This window comes from Bufo bufo, chromosome 2, assembly GCF_905171765.1.
Source record: "Bufo bufo chromosome 2, aBufBuf1.1, whole genome shotgun sequence".
In the NCBI taxonomy this organism is placed as follows: domain Eukaryota; kingdom Metazoa; phylum Chordata; class Amphibia; order Anura; family Bufonidae; genus Bufo; species Bufo bufo.
In genome coordinates, this window is record NC_053390.1 from 784,811,343 (window position 1) to 784,832,739 (window position 21,397).

At 43.0% G+C, this 21,397-nt stretch overlaps 1 protein-coding gene across 4 annotated transcripts in view; it reads right to left on the bottom strand.

Moving 5' to 3' along the window:
* DOK7 (docking protein 7) overlaps positions 1 to 21,397 on the bottom strand; it is a 144,131-nt gene that overhangs the window by 36,552 nt on the left and 86,182 nt on the right. For 3 of the 4 annotated variants that reach the window (XM_040419170.1, XM_040419168.1, XM_040419169.1), the window contains exons 7-9: positions 16,168 to 16,991; positions 2,465 to 2,513; positions 182 to 253 (exon numbers count right to left, since the gene is read on the bottom strand). In XM_040419170.1, the coding sequence (XP_040275104.1) occupies positions 182 to 253; positions 2,465 to 2,513; positions 16,168 to 16,991 (945 nt within the window). The remainder of the gene's footprint in view (positions 1 to 181; positions 254 to 2,464; positions 2,514 to 16,167; positions 16,992 to 21,397) is intronic. The other variant, XM_040419171.1, reaches the window with a different exon arrangement.

Sequence of the window (21,397 nt, forward strand, 5' to 3'; positions counted from 1 at the left end):
ATGGAAAGTGTTTTTCAAAAATGTCATTAATTGGCACACAAGGACTCTTTGTGGCACAGAAAATCATATTCATTATATATTCCTACTTTTTGGATATGAATTTTAAGTTTTCTTAAATGTGGTTTCAAAATTTATTTTGTGCTTCAATGTATACCTTTTACAGTAATCATCTCATACTTACCAGTGACAAGTAACATTGGTGGGACTTTGTGAGGTTTATGTGCTCCTGTTGATGCCAGTGCTGAGGTGGCACCTATAAAACCAGTACATAGAACACAAATTTTCATAAATGATAATCCTTTATCTTGCACCCTTTAAACTTTTTTTTACATGTTGTAAACCTGCATCCCAAAAAATGTAAAGGCTATTGACACCTTCAGAGGCGATTTTTTATTATTATTATTATTATTATTGTTGTTGTTGTTGTTGTTAATATTGCATTGTACTCATTTTGAGCTAAAAATCATTTTTCCATTTGGTCTTCATAAAGAAATCTACAACCCCTTTCTCTGTACAGACTTGAGATTCCCTAGTACCAGATTCTGTGTTTATACTGTTTTCCACAGGCAGGTCAGCTGACAGCTCCTTATCTCTCATCTCCTGACTACATAAACACTTACTATAACTTAATTATTTCATTACTGATAAGAATATGGCTTAAATAAGTGTTTATGAGCTGGTAGTAGTTCAGTGATAAAGGTAAAGGCATATACCTTACATGGCCAGAAGATTACGGCTGAAAGGGAAAGTGAAGCAGTCTTGTGCAGATCCATAGGGGGTAATTTTCTACACTGATGTGTCCTATTTTTTGGCTGGTGAACAAGTTAGTCAAGGTGCTGGACCTAAAGGGGTTTTCTGAGACCCACCCTAAACAAACAGAACTCGCCTGCAATAAAAAGTTTGTAATATACTGTCACAAAGTTAAGTGAATCGGTTCACAGAAAAATGGTCATGTGACGCTCTTCTTCTGAAAATCCTGCTTCTGCCAACCACATGTCCTTTACCAGGTTTCTGGCCAAAGTTATGGATTGGATGTCACTTCTGCTGAAGACTGGGCCAGAACTATTCCTGTCCCTGGCGTATGCACAGATTAGGTGGATTCCGAAGTTTGCTCATGTGCCAAGGAGAGGAATAGTTCTGGCTGTATCCACAGCGGAAGTGATGTCTCCTACATAGGCCAGGCCAGATACCTGGTAAGAGACGTGGGTCTGCTGAAGCAGGTTTTTCAGATGAGGAGCTTCACATTCCCAAGAGGTTGATCCATGGTAAGTACATTACAAAATTGCTTCTATGGTCATGTTATGTGTAATTAAGGTGGGTTTGCAGGACCCATTGGGTCCCAGAAAGCCCTTTAAAAGTCTTTGCATCCTACTGTAGACAGGGCTGAGATGGGAGGCTCCTGCCGCAGCCAGTTATCTTACAGCCAGGCGCTAGACTGTGAGAAGGAGAAAGAGGGGCATGACTGATCTCCTGAGACACAGAGAAGATTCATTTATATAGTTGGCACCCGTTTGCATTCATTTTTAGGTATATTTTATACAGTTTGTGATGTGAACCCAGCCTTATTTATACTAAAACAGAAAATTCTGCAAATTTAATTATATTCAGTCACTTAAAGGATGTAGCAGTGTCTATTTAAAAATCCAGCATAAAGGAATTGGGATGTAACAGTTAAAGGGGTTGTGTGGGTTCAGGGCTGAACCCGGATATCACCTTTTCTGTATTCACTTAGTATGTATGAGAGGAGCATTGGAGCATTTTCTTGCTCCGATGCTCCCCTTTACCAGGCTGCATCTTCGCGGTGCAAGCCCCTGTTTGTTGTGAGCTGGTGATGTATCATGCTTCACATCGCTATGCTAGGCGGAGGCTCCGACCTGGTGACGTCACAGGCACAGATGGGCGGTGTATAGAGCTGCCACAGGCTGTTTTGAAGGCAAGTACTATGCTACGTACCCGCCTCCAAAAGAGCCTAGTGTAGCTCCATACACTGTCTATCTATGCCGGTGACGTCACCGAGCTCACTGCTAGGTCGGAGCCTCCGCCTAGCATAGCGATGTGAAGCCCGGGACAGCACCACCTTACAACAAACAGATCAGATGTTGATGACCTATACAGAGGCTAGGTCATCAGTATTAAAGATTTGGAAAACCCCTTTAACTATCCTGTCTCCCACCTTCTTCCACTGCTCTCATGATCTGTGGTATCTTTACTAGCGGAATTCGCACTCCCTCTCTTTTCACGCTAAGTAAAGAATGGCAAGAAAAAAGATAACTGACTTTTCAATGGATTTCAATGGCTTTTGTCATGTGATAACCAAGATAACACTGTGCCATGTGTTATCAGTGTCAATTTTAGCTCGGCTACATCTGTATTATGAGGATAGATCATCAATATCTGTAGCCCGAATATCCCCTTTAAGGGAAAGGCTACATCCAACAGTAAATGAGAAAAAATATCTGCTCACCTTGTAGGGGTGTCGTCGATAAAACTCCTGGATGAAGGGCTGTAGCTCCCTGAAGTAGAAACATAGAAATTAAATTGAGAAGACTTCAACTGATTTATACATATACTACATATGGTCTCAATATATACACATTCATATAGTAAAAGAAGGATTGAAAATCCAGGTGATCTGTCTTATAGGGAACTCCAAGACCATTTTGCTATGCCTAGACTTTTCAAATATCTATCCAAACGTTTTTAAGACTGGTCACTATTAACCCCATAAGGACCCATGACATACATGTACGTCATATCTGGCCGGGACATAAAGACCAGTGAAGTACATGTACGTCATGCTGATCGGGCGGGTGCAGGAGCTGCGCCCGCCTGATCAGAGGCAGGGGTCCTGCAGTCACTGATAGCTGGACCCCTGCTGTATGCGCCGCATCAATGAAAAAAAAACACCAATGCCGGTGCATTAACCCTCGCACTGCCGCGGTCAGCGCTGACCACGGCACATGCGGAATCCTGCCAGGTGCGGAGTGGCCATCGGGTCCCCGTGCTGCTGTGACGGGGGACCCGATGGCAGGGGAGGCAGCCTGATACCTTCCTAAGGCATCTTGGTTGCCTTCCGTGACAGCCTGTGAGATGGATCCAGCCCCCTGGATCTCACAGGCAGGAAGCTGTAAGTGTATTATAGTGGTAATACACTTACAGCCAATGCATGACAATACAGAAGTATTGTCATGCATTGTAAAGGGGATCAGACCCCCAAAAGTTGAAGTCCCAGAGGGGGAAAAAAATAAAGTGAAAAAATTAAGTTTTACAAAAAAATTAAAAGTTTCAAGTAAAAAATAAAAATAAAGCGTCCTTTTCCCAAAATAAAGTAAACAAAATATTGTAAAAAATAGGGAAAAAAGTAAACATATTAGGTATCGACCAGCTCTATAAAAAAAATCACATGACCTAACCCTTCAGGTAAACACAGTGAAAAAAATTAAATAAAAGCTGTGCTAAAAAAACATTTTTTTGTCACCTTACATCACTAAAAGTGCAACACCAAGCGATCAAAAAGGCGTATGCCCCCCAAAATAGTACCAATCTAACCATCACCTCATCCTGCAAAAAATGAGCCCCCACCTAAGACAATCACCCAAAAAATAAAAAAAACTATGGCTCTCAGACTATGGAGACACTAAAACATGTTTTTTTTTGTTTCAAAAATTATATTATTGTGTGAATCTTAAATAAATAAAAAAAAGTATGCATATTAGGTATTGGTATTGCTACGTCCGTAAAGACCGGCACATGACCTAACCCCTCAGGTGAACACCGCAAAAAAAATAAAAATAAAAACAGTCAAAAGAGCCATTTTTTGTCACCTTACATCACAAAAAGTGTAATACCAAGCGATCAAAAAGTCATATGCACCCCAAAATCATATCAATCAAACTGTCATTTCATCCCGCAAAAAATGAGACCCTACCTAGGACAATCGCCCAAAAAAAAAAAAACTAAGGCTCTCAGAATATGGAGACATTAAAACATGATTTTTTTTTTTTAAATGCTAAGGTGTAAAACTTAAATAAATAAAAAAAGTATACATATTAGGTATCGCCGCATCCTTAAGAACTTGCTGTATAAAAATATCACATGACCTAACCCCTCAGATGAACACCAAAAAAAAAAAAAAGTGTGTCAAAAAAGAAATTTTTTGTCACCTTATATCACAAAAGTGTAATACCAAGCGATCAAAAAGTCATATGCACCCTAAAATAGTACCAATCAAACTGTCATCTCATACCAAAAAAAATGAGCCCCTACTTAAGACAGTCGCCCAAAAAATAAAAAAAACTATGGCTTTCAGAATATGAAGACACAAAAAAATATTTTTTTTCAAAAATGCTTAAAGGGAACCTGTCACCATGATTTTGCGCATAGAGCTGGGGACATGGGCTGCTAGATGGCCACTAGCTCATCTGCAGTACCCAGGTCCCACAGCTCTCCGCGCTTTTATTGTGTTAAAAAAACCTTTTGAGTGATATGCAAATTACCTGATATGAGTCCTGTAGCCGGAGATGAGTCAAGCGTCAAGGAGCCCAGCACCGCCCCGCGTCCTCCGAATCTCCTCCTTGCCGGCTGACGTCACACAGCTGGAGCGCCGAAATCTCGCGATGCGCGAGCTGGCGCATGCGTAGTTCGTTCCCTGTGCTGATGCCAGCACAGGGAATGAACATGATGCCGACACTGCGCATGCGCTAGCTCGCGCATCGCGAGATTTTGGCGCTCCAGCTGTGTGACGTCAGCCGGCAAGGAGGAGATTCGGAGGACGCGGGGCGGTGCTGGGCTCCTTGACGCTTGACTCATCTCCGGCTACAGGACTCATATCAGGTAATTTGCATATCACTCAAAAGGTTTTTTTAACACAATAAAAGCGCGGAGAGCTGTGGGACCTGGGTACTGCAGATGAGCTAGTGGCCATCTAGCAGCCCATGTCCCCAGCGCTATGCGCAAAATCATGGTGACAGGTTCCCTTTAATTATGTAAAACTGAAACAAACAACAAAAAAAGTAGTCATACTGTATTTGGTACTGTCGTGTCCGTAACAACCTGCTCTATAAAAATACCACATGATCTAACCTGTCAGATGAACATTGTAAATAACAAAAATAAAAATGGTGCCAAAACAGCTATTTTTTGTTACCTTGCCTCACAAAAAGTGTAATATAGAGCAACCAAAAATCATATGTACCCTAAAATAGTACCAACAAAACTGCCACCTTATCCCGTAGTTTCTACTCTAGGGGTGCATCAGGGAGTCTTCAAATGTGACATGGCAACTTAAAGTTATCCCAGTGAAATCTGAAATCTGCCTTCCAAAAACCAATAAACGTTCCTTTCCTTCTCCGCCCCGCCGTGTGCCCATACAGCAGGTTACGATCACAGAATCAGGGTAATAAATATTGAGTTTTGTTTGGCTTTTAACCCTTGCTTTGTTAGCGGAAAAAAATGGATTAGATTAGAAAATCTGCCAAAAAAGTGAAATTCTGAAATTTCATCTACATTTTCCTTTAATTTTTGTGGAACACCTAAAGGGTTAAGAAAGTTTGTAAAATCAGTGATGAATACCTTGAGGGGTGTAGCCATTTATGGGTGGTTTCTATTATGTAAGCCCCACAACGTGACCTCAGACTCATGCACACGACAGTATTTTGCGTTCAGTACACTGGCGTTTTTTTTTGTTAAGTATGCGGTACATATACTGAACCATTTATTTCAATGGTTCAGCAAAAAAAACTGAAGTGTCTCCGTGTGCATTCCGTTTCAGTATTTCCGTATTTCCGTACCGTGAAAAGATAGAACATGTCCTATTCTTGTCCGCAAATCCCAGTGCTTGGCTCCATTCAAGTCAATGGGTTCGCAAAAATAATGGAACACATACGGAAATGCATCCGTATGTCTTCCGTATCCGTTCCGTTTTTGCTGAACCATCTATTAAAAATGTTATGCCCAGACCAATTTTTTTCTATGTAATTACTGGAACGTAAAAACCGAAAGGAAACGGAAACACAACGGAAACAAAAAACGGAACAACGGATCTGTAAAAAAACGGACCGCAAAACACTGAAAAAGCCATACGGTCGTGTGCATGAGTCCTAAGGCCCCTTTCACACGGGCGAGTATTCCGCGCGGGTGCAATGCGTGATGTGAACACATTGCACCCGCACTGAATCCTGACCCATTCATTTCTATGGGGCTGTGCACACGAGCAGTGATTTTCACGCATCACTTGTGCGTTGCGTAACAATCGCAGCATGCTCTATATTGTGCGTTTTCCACGCAACGCAGGCCCCATAGAAGTGAATGGGGCTGCGTGAAAATCACAAGCATCCGCAAGCAAGTGCGGATGCGGTGCGATTTTCACGCACGGTTGCTAGGAGACGATCGGGATGGAGACCCAATCATTATTATTTTCCCGTATAACATGGTTATAAGGGAAAATAATAACATTCTGAATACAGAATGCATAGTAAACTAGCGCTAGAGGGGTTAAAAAAATAATAATAATTTAACTCACCTTAATCCACTTGTTCGCGCAACTCGGCTTCTCTTCTGTCTTCTTCTTTGCTGTGCAGGAACAGGACCTGTGGTGACGTCACTCCGGTCATCACATGATCCATCACCATGGTAAAAGATCATGTGACGGACCATGTGATGACCGGAGTGACGTCACCACAGGTCCTTTTCCTGCACACAGCTAAGATGAAGACAGGAGAGATGCCGGGCTGCGCGATCAAGTGGATTAAGGTGAGTTAAATTTTTTTATTTTTTTTTTAACCCCTCCAGCGCTGTTTTACTAAGCATTCTGTATTCAGAATGCTATTATTTTCCCTTATAACCATGTTATAAGGGAAAATAATACAATCTACAGAACACCGATCCCAAGCCCGAACTTCTGTGAAGAAGTTCAGGTTCGGGTACCAAACATGCCGATTTTTCTCACGCGTGCAAAACGCATTACAATGTTTTGAACTCGCGCGGAAAAAACGCGCATGTTCCCGCAACGCACCCGCACCTTTTCCCGCAACGCCCGCGTGAAAGAGGCCTAAGCCTTCTAACGTCTCAAAAAAAGAAAGTCATTTACAAAATTATACAAACATGAAGTAGACATATGGGAAATGTAAAGTAATAACTATTTTGGGAGGTATCACTATCTGTTTTAAAAGCAGAGAAATTGGTATTTAGAAAATTGTGAATTTAAAAAATAAATAAATTAAATAAAATTAAAAAAATTGTTATTTTTTATAAATAAAAATGAAATTTTTTGACTCAACTTTACCACTGTCATAAAGTACAATATGTGACGAGAAAACAGTCTCAGAATGGCCTGGATAAGTAAAAGTGTTTTAAAGTTATTATTACATAAAGTGACACATGTCAGATTTGCAAAAAATTGCCTGGTGCTTAAGGCGAAAAATGGCAGGGTCCTGAAGGGGTTAAGGTACTGTATTTTCACATGCTGCACATATTTCTGTAACTGTAATTCACTTCCATATCTCTGTAAGGGGTTGTTTTGGCAGCAAACACATGGTTTTCTGCAAGCCCCTGTCAGATGGGACAGTTGCCGAAATTTTGAACATTGGAACTCAGCCTTGTACCCCTTGCAAATAAACCGTGTCCTTTACAGTAATTGTTGCTATCAGTTACCATTGTATAGTGACGGTGTTACATGCAGGCTGTGGCGGTGTACCGACACTCTGAGGGAGTCATATAACTGTTGAGAACACCACTTAGAGATAAGCAAAGTTATGGAAAATTTCAACTCGGCTGTTTCCCCAAATTTCACAAAGAGATTTGCTTCGGGATGAATTACTTCGTTACGAAGCGCATTTCTTTGTATGTAATGAGCGCAATGACGGGGAACGACGATGGCGCCGACCCCTGTCATTAAACCCCTCAGATGCCGCGTTCATCGCTGATCGAGGCATCTGAGATTAACATTGGGGACTTTCAGGGGTTAATCTGGTAAAAAAATAAATAAAAATACTGACCTTATCCATCTGATTGTGTAGAGGCCGCCGCAGCCATCTTGATTAAAGACACTGCGCAAAATCTCATGCGGTGAAGTGATGATGTCATATGTCACCGCGCACGAGATTCAATCAAAATGTCTGCCGCGGCCTCTTCACGCGCAAATGGATGAGTCGAGTATGTGTTTTTTTTGTTTTTACCGTCATTTCATGGAAAATTGATTCATTACCACGAAGCACTAAGAAATTCGGCTTCGCGACTAATCAGATTTTTCCTAAAACTCGGATCGAAGTCCACTTCGGATACTTCGATTCACTCAACACTAACACCACTTGAGGTTGTACTGCCATCCCTATTGGATAATACCTGTGGCCAGTGGCGTAGCATGGGCGGGGCCAGGGGGGCCGTTGTCCCGGGCGCCAAATTGCAGGGGGCGTAAGGCAGGAGGCAGTAAAATGAGGGCGATGGAAGCCTATGGCTGCCATCCCCTCTGTTGTGCCTCAGTAGAGTGGCGCAGGAGATCGCGATTACCTCCCCATGACCTCCTTTGTCGGGTCCCGCGAGATGACGTGATGAAGCAGTGCAGGGGGGCACGGTGATGTGTTCATGACCGCCTGCGCCGGGACGCCACAAGCGGTGATGGAGCGAGGAAGAGAGGTGAGTATTTATATAATATTTATATAATTTTTTTATTTAAGTACCGCTGCTGCTTCTCCCTGTACACGGATGAAAACATCCGGTGTTGGGGGGGGGGGGAGCAGCCAATGGCAGGCAGGGACGGGCACGAGCCTCCCTAGCATCACGGTTGAAGCTAAGGAGGCTTGCCCCCCCCCCTGCCTGCCATTGGCTGCTCCCCCCCCCCCCCCCCCCCCCCAACACCGGATGTTTTCATCCGTGTACAGGGAGAAGCAGCAGCAGTGGTGGTGCGGGGACCAGGAGAGGCGCGGGGAGCAGGGTAAGTATATTTCCTCTGAGGGGCCTTGCACATGGGGGGGCTGTTGTATGATGTTGTATAACCCCTTTAAGGAAGGCCGCACTGGGGGCACTATGGAGGTAGGGGGTGTTATCACAGAAGAAAAAGGAGGCAATTATATATAGACAAAAAGGGGGCATCATTACAATACTTATACAGAGGATCCATAATAATACTACAGAGAGGGCCATTATAATACAGAGGGTACATTATAATAATACAGAATGGCCCCTCTGTAATATTATAATGGCCCCCTTTGTAGTATTATTATTATGGCCCCTCTACATAATTATTAAATATAATGGCCCCTATATTTAATAATTATACAGAGGGTCCATAATAATAATACTACAGAGGGGGCCATTTTAATAATACAGAATGGCCCCCTTGTATTATTATACTGTAATGGCCCCTACATTAGTATTATTATGGACCCTCTGTATAATTGTTAAATATAATGGTCCCTATATTTAATAATTATACAGAGGGTCCATAATAATAATACTACAGTGGGGACCAAAATAATTATACAGAGAGGGCTATAATTATAATACAGAGGGGGCCATTATAATAATAATTCAGGGGGACTATAATATACAGGGGGAATAATATTATGGGGTACTCTGTCTGGCACTAGCACAGTATTAGGGGTAGCAGCAGGATGACAGTGTTGAGGCACCAGGGTTGGGAGGATGATAGTAAAGTGAGGAATCCAAAAAAATTTAAGTGAAACTCTGCAGAGATGAGGCCGAAAGAAGGTGTCATGGTGGTGCTATCTCCGAATGAAGATGTTGAGGAAAGAGTCTACATCACAGGAGACGTCACTGGATGTAACAGGTATGTGGTGCTGTATTCTACTGTATATAATAATGTCCATCCACATATCTGTTTACGGTAGGGTATGTAGGGGGGATATAGAATTTGGCCCACACTGTAGCAGCCCGGCCCCAGACTTCAGGTCACACTGTGCGTGTTCTGAATTCTGGGGGCTCCCACCCATCAACTACATTATCTGTACTCAGAGAGTTATCACTGTGTTATCTGTGGTGTTACATAGGACTGCAGGTGACATCTACTGCATTATCTGTACTCAGAGAGTTATCACTGTGTTATCTGTGGTGTTACATAGGACTGCAGGGAACATCTACTACATTATCTGTACTCAGAGAGTTTTCACTGTGTTATCTGTGGTGTTACATAGGACTACTACATTATCTACACTCAGAGAGTTATCACTGTGTTATATGTGGTGTTACATAGGACTGTAGGTGACATCTACTACATTATCTGTACTCAGAGACTTATCACCGTGTTATCTGTGGTGTTACATAGGACTGCAGTTGACATCTATTGCATTATCTGTACTCAGAGAGTTATCACCGTGTTATCTGTGGTGTTACATAGGACTGCAGTTGACATCTATTGCATTATCTGTACTCAGAGAGTTATCACCGTGTTATCTGTGGTGTTACATAGGACTGCAGTTGACATCTATTGCATTATCTGTACTCAGAGAGTTATCACCGTGTTATCTGTGGTGTTACATAGGACTGCAGTTGACATCTATTGCATTATCTGTACTCAGAGAGTTATCACTGTGTTATCTGTGGTGTTACATAGGACTGCAGGTGACATGCACTATATTATCAGTAATAAAAAAAGGGGGGTTCACAGGTTGAGTGGGGGGGGGGCAATACTTGGCTTGCCACCCATGCAACGCCACTGCCTGTGGCTTAGAGACCTTTGAGAATATATGCAATTAGCAGAAATTCCTTGGACATTTAGTGAAAGTACATGAGGGAGAGTAAATAGCAGTGCTCTGCAGACCTCATGGTCAGTAGTCGGCAGGGGAATGAAGAAGGGTTTTGTGCTGCTGTGGAAACCCAAGCATTTATTCCTGCAACTAACTAGTGGAAGTGATTAATAAAAATTAAATAAAACTGCACACCAACGTATACGGTATTCACAAAAACATTCACCTAATGCGCAGCTGTATTTGTGTTTTTGTGACCTGAACATAAACACCATTAAGAACACATTCATCCCACAGTAAGAACTATCAAAATGATCTACGTTTTACCTTTTTCGTGATTAAAAAATGCATATTACCACAGGCAATGGATTGATAGACCCTTGCACCATCCTATACTATTGAGCACTGTACTCCACTCGTCTCAGCACATTAACACCACAATCAACCTCAACACAATCTACCAAACCAGATATATACCGGATAAAAACAATGACCATTTCTACACAGGCTTAACCCTTTGGATACCGGAGGTTTTTTAGTTTTTTCCATTTTTATTTGTATTCCCTATCTTCCTGGAGCCATAACCTTTTTATTTTTCTGTTCACATATCCATATAAGGCCTTTTTTTTTTGCGGGACAAGTTGTACTTTCTAATGCCACCATTTAATATGGCATACAATGTAGTGGGAAGCGGGGGCAAAATTCCAAATGGGGTAGAATAGGAAAAAAAAAACGCAACTCCTCCACCGTTTTACGTGTTTGTCCCTACGGTGTTCCCTTTGCGGCAAAGCTGACCTGTGCCCTTCATTCTCTGGGTCAGTACGATTACAACAATACCACATATGTATACGTTTTATATGTCTAAATACTGTAAAAATAAATAAAAAAGTCTGACCCCCATAACTTTTTTATACCGTAGTTGTGTGGGGGCTAATTTTTTGCAGGACGATCTTTAGTTTTTATTGATACCATTTTGGAGTCTGTGTGACTTTTTGATCATATTTTATAAAAAATTTGGGGGTAAAGGAAGTGATGAAATAATGGAGAATCTGCCATTTTGATACTTTTATCCGTACACCATCCGCCGTAATGGAAAAATACTTTTTATATCTTAATAGTACGGACGTTTTTTGGGATGCGATGATGCTCATGATGTTTATATTTTTTGTTATTTATTTATTTATGTTTGTTTGTTTTTTATTAAGGAAAGGGGGATGATTTCAATAGGTTTTTTTTTCATATATATATTTTTATTTTCCATTTTTTTTAACTTTTTTATGTTTTTGTAGTCAGTGTAGGAGGCTACAACACTCACTATTTTTTTTTTTATTCAATACAGGAGCATAGTAATATGTGAATAGCTTATTTCTTATGTTGATCTGCTGGCCAACGTAAGAATTGCAGCTCTAATACACTTAAAGTCAATTGCCGGCATCCCCATTGGCCTCACGAGGATGGTGGTAATGACCCAGAAGCGCGCGCTTCCAGGTTTTTCAAGGTTTAGATTCCATGATCACGGCATCAAAAGGCCTTAATGACCGCAATTGGCATTATTGAAACAGCAGAGACCCGTCAGCCATGGCGCCCGCTGCACGTGCGAGCGGGTGCCATGTTTACCCATGGTAGCAAAAGGGTTAACCATCTCTAACCGCAAGCCCATCAAAGACTCAATCTTTGCACATAGGGGGAGATTTATCAAACTGGGGTAAGACAGAACTGGCTTAGTTGGCCATAGCAACCAATCAGATTTGACTTTTCATTTATCACAGCTCCTTTGGAAAATGAAAGGTGGAATCTGATTGGTTGCCATGGGCAACTAAGCCAGTTCTACCTTATACCAGTTTGATAAATGACCCCCATAGTTTATACTCATACCCTAAGGCTAGTTTCATACTAGGGCTTTTATATCTGGCAGGCTGTATCTCTCTGTATCTGGCATTGCCAGAAGCAACATGGATGCTGTCTGGCCCCATTAACTATAATAGTTTCCTGTGGAGATCCGTCCAAACTCGATAAATACCGTATGCCGAGAATTGGCCGGACGACCTCCGCCGGTCCCCATTATAGTGATTGGGGCCAGTGGGTATTAGGTAGCATCCGGAAATGCCGTATCTGGACATCTCCGGCAGGAAACAGCCTGCCAGATATGTGTAGCGCTAGTGTCCTGACTTGGCTCATGGGCGTTTAAGACTCATAGATGCGCATGGGGAGTGAAGGCTGATTCCACAAAAGCGGTACTGTAGCATGAAAAAGGAAGAGCTCAGGACACACTGGGCATCGCAGCTTGCTGGGCATGGGGCTGTGTAGTCAACGACCAGTCAGAGTGCCCATGTTGACCACCTCCACTGCCGAAAAGGCCTAGAGTGGGCATGTCAGCATCAGAATTTGGACCATATTTGACCCTCCAATATTCCATGTCATATTGTGTCCTCTAATAACAGACCGTATTTCATAATGTTCTTAAAGCATATATCTGTCAGTATTCACGGAGAGACGCCACAGCTAGCTTATAAAGATGCTCCAGAATTGTTATTTAGCAGACATGTCAGGAGAGGTGACAGGTGACAGGTGCATTGTAGTCAGGTTGTCACACAGAATTTCTGACTGCAGCCGTTTTCTGGAGCACACGTCGTTCCTGTGATAGTCTAAACGTAAACGCACTTTATGACACGGCGAACCTTCCAGTGCTCTCACAGCAGCTTCACTCTATTTTCAGTATAATATATGGTGAGATCTCTACGAGGTGCTGAAAGATTATTTTCTATGCTTCCTCTGAAAGTGCAAATTGGCGTCATAAAATTATTCAAAGGCCGATCCCAAACTGCGCAGATGCCATCTGTGTACTGTAATGATGACAGCTCGTCTTGGGCCCTGGCGTTGACTCATACCGCCATGTGAACTTTAATAAGCGCGCAGAGCTGCATTTTCTGCGGAGATTATAAAGAGCCTATAACTAGACGTGCTCCAGCTTGTGCCTAATAATCGTACAGACTTCTCTGCTCCTTTACTTCTCTGCTCTCTGCAGCTGGTAATGAAGACAAAGCTGGAGCTGTGCAGGTGCAGATCACACAGCGGCCCCTATGGCACAGACCTATGACGATGGGCAGAGATGGGCCTTGATAAGCTCTCATGGCCATGTTTCATTGCTTCATCACAGATATTTGGGCTCTGAGAGTCTATCAAAATGCAAATGAGTCATCCGACAAATCAAAGAAATGTAACCTGTCTGTCTGTCTGTCTGACTTGATCCGCTTCTAATGTTAATGTATTAGATTTTGTGTACTGTGACCCATAGCTTGTGTATGGAGAGAGCAGTGAGTGTTTCCCTAGTTATTGTGGCTGGGCAGGGGTGGCACCACCCTTTCCTCTCTAGGAGGAAGTAGTTGGCAGTCTAGTATGAGCTGTGAATGTGTAAACAGCTAAAAGCAGCAATGAGCAGATTCCCGCAGGGAAACCTAATACCCATGAGGCTTAGAAAAGCAGCAAAGCATCAGCATATGCGCCAGCCTTCGAGGTAAGAGGTCACTGAATGCAGTAAAAGGTTCAGCAACCATATAAGGAGGATTGCTGTGCATTTGTCAGAGAAAGGTAACACACTTACATTGAGGCTACAGACTTCTCTGCATGTGGTGGTAGCAAATAAGCTTCAGGCCTCCCATCATATAAAAGAACAGCGTGATCGCCTGTTTAGAGACTATGCTATATTGAGGAAGATACCCATATAGTCGTGGTCAATTTGGGAAGTTTGAGCAGGCTATAAGAAAGGGACTCAGCCCTCTATCTCGCATATAAAGTCTTGGGAATTGCATACGCTAACAGTGGAGATGCATTTAATGTGTATAGTGGCTGTGTAAGCTGCAGTAAATGACAGTAAAATTGTGGCATCAAACCTGGCTTCATCATTGGCCAGAGAACCTCAATACCAGGGAGTCCCCAGAAGTGAGAAAAAGGTACTACTACTCCTATCCTTCACACCGCCCCTGCGGCTCACTGCACATCACCTGTCTGCCTATCTGTCTATCTCATATATATCCACAGTGATAGGGGAGAGAGCAGGCGTGGGGCTGGTGGCGAAGATAGGAGTAGTAGTAGTCATGGTAGCAGTCGTCACACTTCATGGGTCTGGGATGGAGGAGCTATAGTTACACCTGCTCACCGCTGTGATGTTGACGGCAAGCAAGTAAGCAGTGAAGGGAATGCAGGACTCACAAAACAGCTATGTTCTCCTAAAACAGCTGATCGGAGAGGGTGGCGGCAGTCAGACCCCTGCTGATCTGACACTGATGTCCTACCTTGAGGATAGGTCATCAGCATAGGAAATCAGCCAGCCCCTTTAATATATCTTATCAGAGAAAAATACCTTTTTCTCTCTCTAGCAGCTCACTCCACTGCACTCTTCCCCTATCCATAGACTTTTATGAGCAGCATGTCTGTGTGTGTCTCTCTGTACTTCCTCCATCTTTCTCCCCACTTCCAGCTCAATAGAGTTCAATGGGAAGCTGTAATCTGACCCTTCATTGAGTTGACAGTCTGTTTGAAATCAGCAGAAAATGTTATTTTAAGAAGGTGGAAGGGTGAATTATTCTCTGATAAAATATATTTTAAAGTTTCTTATATTCACTGGTGTTATTGATTCATGCAAAGTTTGCTGAAAGTACAGTGACCATTTCTATATTGATGAGGATAGGTCATTAATATCAGAGCAGTTGGGGTCCGACTCCCGGCACATCCAGCAATCAGTAGTTTAAAGAGGCTGCAGTGCTTGGCCTTTGATGTCATATTCATAGGTAAAATGGCCTTTCGGCAGCTAAGTCCCATTTAAGTTGATGGGATAGAGCTGCAATTCCAAGCACAGTCACTATACAATGTACAGCATTGTGCTTAGTATAGTACTAAGAGGCATGGTGCTTATCCAAGTGGTGTGGTCCCATCGAACAGCTGATTGGTGGGTGTAGTTGGAAGTGTGTGATAGCCTATGCGGAGGAAAACCCATTTCCCAGTTTGCAAAGTGTTTACAACTTCATACCATGTCTTGACTGAGAGAAAATTAAAGGTGCTATCCTCAGGATAGGTCATCAGTTTCTGATCGGTGGGTGTCCAACACCTGGGACTCCCACCGATAAGCTGTTTGAGAAGGCTGAGACTGCCTGCTCACAGCTTAGCAAGCACAGTGCCATACATTTTATAGCGGCTGTGCTTCGTATCACAGCTCAGTCCCATTCACCTAAATGGAACTGAACTGCCTGTAGGCCACGTGACCGATAATTATGACTTCACTGGCCTAGGGTAAGCTGCGAGAAGGCCCGTGGACCCCCACCAAACAGCATAAAACATTTGAAAAACCGCTTTAACATTTTGTGAATAAAGTACCATAACATGCATTGGTGCCATACAATTATTTGAGACCCTTAAAAATATATACATATATAGATAGTATATATATCAAAGCTATATAGAAAGTAATTACCTTTAGCCCCCCACATACTGGGCAAGCGGAAAAAAGGGCTCTGGTAATGCCAGGCTGCGGGCTGCAGATTTCACAAGTCTCACTTGTTCCTGCAGCTGCCAAGTCACTTCCTTTAGGTTCCATCCCCTGTGGTTGCCCCTTTGGAGCTGTCCACTTTGGAACAAAGTCTAGATATGTCTCATCACCTGAGTCTTTGCTTTCTTGGAGTAATGATGCAGTTTTTGAGTCAGCATGGGGCAGCAGCAGCTTAGTATCACTGGTGCTTTGAGTTCCTTGTGCATGGTCCTTAGGTAATGTGGAATCTGAAGTCTTGTGTTGAGGTTCTCTAGCAGCTGCCTGTAAAACACTTCGAGGTGTGTCATATAGATGTCTCACAGAGGCAGGAATCTGATATTCAGACCCTCTCTGCGGATCCGGATGTTGACATGTACATAGATTTTGATCGGTGGCCATAGCCAATGGTAAGCTAATCAATGAGCCAAACTCCTCACCATGACAAATGTCCAGACTCTCAGCATAGGAAGAAAAGCTTCCAGAATAAGAAGAGTGACTGCCCGTAGCTATCCCACTGTCAGAAGAACTTTGACGCCCTATCTCCTGAAGGTGTCTAGACGGTGCTGGCTTCGGAGGTGGCTTGGATGCACGAAGGGCTTCAGCATAAGCTTTATCTTCTCCAAGATGAATGGCCTTTGCTGCTGCCATACCATGACTTTCGGCAGAAGTGCTGGCCGAGGAAGGATCTGCCCAGATGGTCAACCGGCTTCCGGCACTGGCATCTGAATGGCTGGTGTCTGAAGAGGAACTGGACAAACTTTTGTCATCCCCTGCAATAGATGAAAGTTTTTGTTTAATCACCCTTCTAAACATGAGTTAATAGAATAACTTACTGTAGAAGATACCAATGAAAGGCAATCGAAGGCAGTGTTCATTTAAGAAGTGCAGTGGCAGCTGCTCTATTCTTTCCTTTCTATGCTAAGCCCAAAAGCAAGCAGACAGGTGAGTGATAACGTGAACTGGGAACCAAAAATTGCTGGTATTAATTAACTGTACAACAAAAATTAAGGCATTAAAGGGGCAAGATAATATTTTTAGACAATGGAAAGGATGGTGAAAAATATATGACTTAACCGATCCCCCACTGCTGCCCCACCGACACTTACCAGGTCCAAACTGTTGTCCATTTCCTTGTCCTGGCCTACTCTGCAATCACTGTCTACAGTGGATCACCGCCGAGACCAGAAATAGGCTCCATGGGCATATCCTGTGTGTCAAGCCAGAGACAGGAAGTGGAGACCAGCGGGAACCCAGTCAAAATTGGAACAGTAATGCTGGGGACGGGTGGGTAATGCTTCTGTTTTTTTCTTTACCCATTCTGAACTAAGTTGAAACAAAATTGTTAGATGGAAAGATACCATCACAACAATTTGCAGTCCCAAAGTCTTTACCACAAAAGGAAGAAGAAGGCATTTACATTTTAAAGGGGTTGTCCCATTACAACAACTTATCTCCAATCCACAGGAAAGGGGATAAGAGTCTTATTGACAGGGTCTGACCAACTGTGTTTGCCCGTTTGAATGAAGTGGTGGACATGCATGTGCACTGCCGCTCCACTCAACTCTATGGGACTGCAGGACAAAACAAGTACAATCACTTGGCTTTTTCCAGTAGTCCCATATAATTTAATGGACTGGCACATGCATGTGAATTCAAACAGGGGAACACAGGTTCCCATTCTAGTGGCCAACCTCACCAGTCAGACCCTCGCCAATTAGACACTTGTTCCAAATCCTGTGGATAGGGAATAAGTTATTGTTATGGGACAACACCTTTAAAGGGGTATCCTGGAAAAGATAATGATGACCTTTCCTCAGGATAGGCCATCATTATCACATCGGCGGAGGTCCGAGTCCCAGCACCCCCAGCCGATCAGCTGTTCCAGGGAGCTGTCGCAGTCACCGGAGCTGTATATCGTATAGTGGCTATGCTTGGTATTGAGCGGCAACTAGGCCTTGTGACCGATGTAAGGTGATGTCACTGGCCTAGGAAGAGGCTTCAACCTCAACCTAATAGAGGACCAGTGGCATAGCGTGGGGGAAGCAGGGGAGCCGTTGCCATGGGCGCCAAATTGTAGGGGGCGCCAGGCAGCAGGCAATATAATGAGGGTGATGCCTATGGCTCCCATCCCCTCCGTCTGCCTTATAAGCTTCAGGGCAGGCCCGAAGCCTATGAAGCAGTAGAATAGCGCAGGAGATCGCGATTACATCACCGTGACCTCCTGCGCCGGGTCTCGCGAGATGACGGGATGACGCCGTGCAGGAGGACACAGTTATGTGTTCCTGACTGCCTTTGCCGGACGCACGAGCAAAGGCTACAAGAGGCGATGAAGAGAGGTGAGTATTTTTATTTATTTTTTAAAGTAAGTACTAGGGGCCATACTGGGGACATTATGCAGGTGAGGGAAAGAATGGGGGCCATTACATATTATACAGAGGGGCCATTATATATTACAAAGAGGAGCCATTATATGTTATAATTATACAGGGGTACCATTATATATTATACAGAGGGGCCATTTACGCCATTATATATAATAATTATACAGAGGGGCCATTATATATAATAATTATACAGAGGGCCCATTAATAATGGCCCCTCTGTATAATTATAATATATAATGGCCCCTCTGTATAATATATAATGGTCACGCTGTATAATTATTATATATAATGACCCCTCTGTAATATTAGGATATATAATGACCCCTCTGTAATATTAGGATATATAATGGCCCCCTCTGTATTATTATTACATATAATGATCCCCCAGTATTACTATAATATATTATGGCCCCTCTGGAAAATTATTATATATAATGACCCCTCTGTAAAATTATTATATATAATGACCCCTCTGTAAAATTAGGATATATAATGGCCCCTCTGTATTATTATTACATATAATGTGACCCCCCCCCCAGTATTATTATAATATATAATGGCCCCCTCCATGTTATTAAGATATATAATGGCCCATTATATATCCTAATATTACAGAGGGGCAATTATATATTATACAGAGGGGGCAATTATATATTATATACCAGTAAATAACTACTGTGGACAGTGGCCATTTAATAAGAATTCATATCACATATACATATTGCATTATCATTATCTTCTCTATTTACAGTTCTGTACACAGTCTATGTGCATAACGGCACTTTCACACTTGCGGCAGAGGATTCCGGCAGGCAGTTTCGTCGCTGGAACTGCCTGGCGGATCCGGCAATCCGGATACAAACGGATAGCATTTGTCAGACGGATCCGGATGCGGATCTGTCTGACAAATGCATTAAAATACCAGATCCGTCTCTCTGGTGTCATCCGGAAAAACGGATCCGGTATTTATTTTTTTCACAGATTTAAAGGTCTGCGCATGTGCGGACCGGAAGAACGGATCCGTCAATGCGGCAATTTTAATGCACTAAAACATTTCAATGGAAATTAATGTCGGATCCGGCATTCCGGCAAGTGTTCAGGATTTTTGGCCGAAGAGAAAAATAGAGCATGCTGCGGTATTTTCTCCGGCCAAAAAACGTAAGAGGGACTGAACTGATGCATCCTGCCTGGATGGCTCTCTCAGTTTTTTTCCGGTATTGAGCCCCTGTGACAGAACTCAATACCGGAAAATAAAACCGCTAGTGTGAAAGTACCCTTAGCAGCTAATCCAGACATCCAAAAAATGGAGGACACCTACAGAGTAATGTGATGTATAGCCTTCCTGCAGAAGTGGTAGCTGCAAATACAGTGAAGGGGTTTAAGCATGCATGGGATAGGCATAAGGCCATCCTTCATATAAGATAGGGCCAGGGGCTATCCATAGTATTCAGTATATTGGGCAGACTAGATGGGCCAAATGGTTCTTATCTGCCGACACATTCTATGTTTCTATGTGGGATTTACAGACACGGTTATAATATTAATTTTAGTCCTGCACATCCACTGGATATTTCCCAATAATGATATGGAATATACTGTATAAATGAAGCAGGTGCTTGTCCGTGCTTACTTTCTAATTACGAGGCCTGAATCCCTAGTATAATGCTGTGGGTTCCTCCAACTCTTGCTGTAATTCTCTGCATGTTGAAAAGTTGTTCTAGTAATGCCGGATCATGAATTTCATTTCACATGTCACAACTTAATTACATTTATAATTATGTGCATAAGAATGAGCTTCTCAACATAAAGTTCCCATTAGAGACACAGGCTGCCTACTGTTAGTCTTTTTTTTCCCCTTTGTTCATGATGTAGGCACCCATCTGACTGCACTGCTGTACTGGTAAATGCCGTAGTGACAGCCTGTTTTGGGCCTTAAAAGGGTTTTCCGAGATTTTTATACTGATGACTTATCCTCTGGATGTTGGTACCTGCATCCCTTGTAATGGAGGCCATTATGGCACAAAAAATGGAAAAAGGCAGAGTGGATCCAACATGCATGTGGATCCAACACTCCCTGAATTTTATGGCGGCCATTATGGCGCATAACAGGTAGTATTTAGTATTTTGCCATGGCAGCGTGCACCTGCGCACTGGGAGGTGCTGACTAACCCCCTTTTTTTTGCAAATTATCCTCTGGATAGGTCATCAGTATCTGATCGGTGGAGGTCCGACAGCAGGGACCCCTGCTGATCAGCTGTTGAGAAGGCACCGATGCTCCTGTGAGTGCTGCGGCCTTCTCCCTGCTCACCAAGCACAGCGCCGTACATTGTATAGTGGCTGTGCTTGGTATTGAACTCAGTCGCATTCACTTCTATGGGGCTGAGCTGCACCTAGGCCACGTGAATGACGAATGTGACGTCACTCGGCCTACGAAAAGCTGAGAGTAGGCCGCGGCGCTCGCCGGAGCACTGGTGCCTTCTCAAACATCTGATCAGCGAGAGTCCCTGGTGTTGGGCCTCCACCGATCAGATACTGATGACCTATCCTAGGAGGATAGTTCATCAGTATTTAAATCTTGGAAAACCCCTTTTAAAGACTAGGAGATTATTTTTATTTTTCAAGATTGCCTTCAAAGAGCTATAACGTTTTTATTTTTCCACCTATGTAGCCGTATGAGCACTTTTTTTTTTTTGTGGGACAAGTTGTAGTTTTTAATGGTGCCATTTTGGGGTACACATAACTTACTGATTAACTTTTATTAACTCTTTCTGGGAGGGAGATGGGAAAAAATA